The 4,316-nt window shown below is 32.4% G+C and overlaps 1 protein-coding gene across 1 annotated transcript; it reads left to right on the top strand.

The window, feature by feature from the left end:
* Window positions 1-1,262: 1,262 nt before the first annotated feature.
* LOC101509742 (uncharacterized) lies at window positions 1,263-1,859 on the top strand. The gene has a single exon (XM_004502076.1). It carries the CDS (start codon window positions 1,263-1,265, stop codon window positions 1,857-1,859), a length of 597 nt encoding a protein of 198 aa, XP_004502133.1.
* Window positions 1,860-4,316: the final 2,457 nt, after the last annotated feature.

The raw sequence follows: 4,316 nt of genomic DNA, 5'->3' as shown, positions 1-4,316 counted from the left end.
CAATGTAGGACAATATCGTATAAAATTTTAAAAAAATAGGATATTAGTATAAAAAATTTAGTAAAAATATGTTATAGAGAGTGTAGCATTAATTTTTTGTGGAGTTTTGTATCTAAGGGTTAAAGAAAAGTCTTGCATGTTGCAAGAATTATCCAATTGATGCACAATCCAATGAGCCATATATACTTGAGAAAATTACAACCTCTGATGTTTATTTAATTGTCTGTCACACTTTTTTCATTTTTAAAAAAACATTCACCTCTTAACACCATTTAGGCAACTTTAAAGAAAACTGAACTTTTGAGATAGAAAAACTAAACCTTGCTTAGTCTTAAATCTAGTTTAGTCTTTTGCTCCATTTACTTTCACTTTGCCATGAATGAATCTTCTTCGCATCAATTTCCTCATCTATGTCGAGTGAACTGCTAGAACAAATCACTGCCACCAAACCAGTTTGAGTCAGAGCAATTATTCATGGCTATTTTCACTCAATAAAGCTAGTTTCTATTAAGTATAATTTGAAATTTAAAATAATCTAGAATTATTTAGATAAGTTATAGGCTAAATTACATATGTGGTCCCTTAACTTAATTTCAGGTAACGTTTTAGTCCTTTATCTTTTTTTTCCCGATTTAGTCCTTTATTCCTAACAATATTAAATAAAGTATGAAAATATGAGTTTATTTGAAGATTTGCATTACGAATTTGATGAAATTTGTATTATATTGAAGAATATAATTAATTTTATAAGTTTTGATTGAATTTTTTTTTGAATTTTTGTATAAAAAAGGATAACATTGTTGAAATTTTAAAACATAAAATATCAAATTGTCACTTAAAATTAAAATAAAGGACCAAGTCAGGAAAAAAAAAAGATAAAGGACTAAAACGTTACCTGAAATTAAATTAAGGGACCACAGATGTAATTTAGCCTAAGTTATAATATCTATTGAAAAATCTAAAACTGTATTAAATATAGAAAAATGTTGAAAATATCTAGAAGTATGTATTAATTGGGATGATCTTAAAAATATATCTAGAGTTCTCATTGTATCTATAAATATCTCTTTGTACTCAACATTTAAAATCAAACAAGTTGTAAGTTTTCTCTTAGAAAGGAATCTCTTTCTCTAACAAATTGGTACCAGAGCTTGGTTGAGAGAGTTGTTGTACAAATAAAATTGATAGATGCAACTCATGCCTATACTAATTTCTATTTTCCTCTTCTTACAAAAGAGAAATATAAAAAATTGTGTTTTCGCATGAAAGTTTTGCTTGTCTCTCAATGTATATGGGAGATTGTGGAGAAAAGTTATGAGAAGCCACCAGATGAAGAAAGTTTGTCTCAAAAAAAGAAGGAAACATTGTTAAAGACGAAGATGAAAGATCAACTTGTTGTCACCTTCATCTATCAATGTTTAGATGATTCTATGTTTGTCAAGGTTGTCGATACTACTACCTTAAAGGAAGCTTGGGAGATTTTTGAGAAATCACTTCAAGACATTGGCAAAGTGAAGAAGATGAAACTTCAATCTCTAAGGGGAGATTTTGAAGCTTTGAAGATGAAGGATTCCGAATCAATTTTAGATTATTGCTCAAGGGTGCAGACAATTGTTAATCAAATGAACATATATGGAGACAAAATAGAAGATGTTTGTGTGGAGGAGAATTTTTTTTGTTATTTAACCTCTAAGTTCGATTATGTTATGTATCTTATTGAGAAGTCAAACGATTTTGACTCAATGTTTATTGGAGAGTTAGAAGGTTCTTTACAAGCTCAAGAAGAAAGAACGAAGAAAAGACAAGAAGAGTCATTAGAGCAAGTTCTCGAAGACCGAAGCTTCATTGAAGGATGTTGAAGGAAGAGGAAGGGATTATGCCTATAATCAAATTAAAATGAGGTATGACAAATCTAAAGTTGAATGTTATAATTGTCATAAATTTGGTCATTTCTTATGGGGATGTCGTAGCACTCCTAATCAAGAAAAAGCAACTAATTTTGTTCATGAAGATGAAAAGTTTACTTTGTTGATAACTCTCAAGGAATAAGATAGTTTGTGGTATTTGGACAATGGTGTAAGTAATCATATGAGATGATGCAAGGAGAATTTTATGGAGCATAATGAGAAGATGGATGGAAATGTATCAATTGAAGAGTGTTGGGTGGGTTCACTCCCCAAGTGGAATCCACTAGTTTTATTAGTATTAGTATTATTATTATTATTGAAAAAAAAAAAAGAAAGAAAAAAAAGGGTATTATTGGGCTAGGCCCACGTGAAGGAAATAAAAATGAGTTAGAAATCCTAAGAATTAGAAGAACGAAAGAGAACGATTGCCAGAGAAGAAAAATAAGGGTTTGGTTCCGGTGGTGGTAACAGGTGTGTAGCAAACTTACTCCGTTTGATCTACAAATTTAGTATGTTATTTCTATCATTGAGTTTGTTATTTTAATATACAGTTTGAGTAGTTTTATCTTCTCTGAGATTTACTTTGGCATACCCACTTTAGTGGAAGGTTGTTATTGTTGATTGATGTTCTCTATTGTTATTAGGAAGACTCTGGTGTACCTATTAATTATTATAGTGGAAGTTTTACTGGACTAGGTCCCGTGGTTTTTATTCTCTCAATTTGAGTGAAGTTTTCCACGTTAAAAATTACGTTTGTCTCATATTTAATTTTCTGCCAATTATTTTTGCTATGTGGAATTGTATTTTCTGTTTGGCCATTTATCTGCACAGGTGGGGAAAAAAAATATTCTGTATGATTGAGATAGTTATCGTTAATTATCTCTGATTTTTCCTAACAAAGTGGTATCTAGAGCTCGGTTATTTGATTTGTGCATTTAAATGGAGGACGAAAATAAAGGTCCCACTATGATTAAACACAACTCTTCTAATTATATACTTTGGAAGACTCTCATGGAAGACATGTTATACAGTAAAGATTTGTATGATCCTATTGAGGGTGACACTGCTAAACCCTCAAATAAATCTGACGCTGACTGGAAGAAGACGAATAGAAAGGCAGTGGTTGGATGTTAGTGTGTATCCACATGTTGAAACTGAAATAGATGCTAACAAGATGTGAGAAAAATTAAAAGAGTTATATGAACGAAAGAATGTGCAAAATAAAGCATTTTTTTATTCAAAAGCTGGTGAATATGAAATACCAAGATGGGGATTCAATGACAGAGCATATGAGTATTTTTCAGAATACAGTGAATCAGTTGACAACTGCAGAAATTAAATTAGATGATGAGTTGCAAGCGTTGTTATTGTTGAGTTCCTTGCCTGATAATTGGGAAGTCCTTGTTGTGACGTTGACCAATTCAGCTCCAAGTGGAAAGTTGAAAATGTCAACAGTTAAAGAGAGCATGTTGAATGAAGAAGCTCGAAGAAAGGAACGTGGTTTGATTGGTTCTTCCTCAAAGTCAGAAGCACTAGTTACAGAGTCACGGGGGAGAAGTCAATCTAGAAACTTCCATAGACGCGACAACTCTGAAAGTCGTAGCAAGTCAAGAAGCAAGTCGAGGACTAGAAAGGAAGTGATATGCTATCATTGTGGCAAAGTGGGTCACATAAAAAGAAATTGCAGGTTCCTTAAGAGAGATCAATCAAAGGAAAGAGATGAAGATAAAGAGAAGAAAAATGATAAAGATGCAACAACAGTTGCATCTGTTAATAATGTCTACATTGTTTGTGATGATAATTCCATAAACCTTGCATGTCAGGATTCAACTTGGATTATTGATTCGGGTGCCTCATATCATGTTACTCCTAGGGGTGATTTCTTCTCATCTTACAGTGCTGGTGATTCTGGCATGGTAAAAATAGGAGATGAAGGAGTATGTAAAATTATCGGTATGGGAGATGTTTTGGTTGAAACTAGGATTGGTTGCAAGCTTCAATTGAAGAATGTTAGAAATGTACCTAATATTCGTCTCAATTTGATTTCGGTGAAAGCCTTGGATATTGAGGGTTATCACACTTACTTTGGTGGTGGTGGTATATGTAAAATCACCAAATGATCCCTAGTGGTTGCAAATGAGCAAAGTTCCAATTCTCTCTATAGGATGTCTACGAAGTTATGCAAGGAAGAAGTGAATGCAATTGAAAATGCATTTTCTGATTTATGGCACATGCGCCTCGGTCACTTGAGTGAGAAAGGACTCAACATACTTGCGAAGAAAAACTTTCTTTCTGTGAAAGGTACGTCTCTAAAAACTTGCACTCATTGTTTTGCTAGAAAACAACATAGAGTTTTTTTTTCATAATATTGGTCCTCATAGAAGCAAAATATTCCTGATTTAGTTCATA

Source organism: Cicer arietinum, chromosome 5 (genome assembly GCF_000331145.2).
Source record: "Cicer arietinum cultivar CDC Frontier isolate Library 1 chromosome 5, Cicar.CDCFrontier_v2.0, whole genome shotgun sequence".
Taxonomy (NCBI): domain Eukaryota; kingdom Viridiplantae; phylum Streptophyta; class Magnoliopsida; order Fabales; family Fabaceae; genus Cicer; species Cicer arietinum.
Note: the sequence above shows the minus strand (reverse complement) of the source record. Positions and strands in the feature narration are given on the sequence as shown.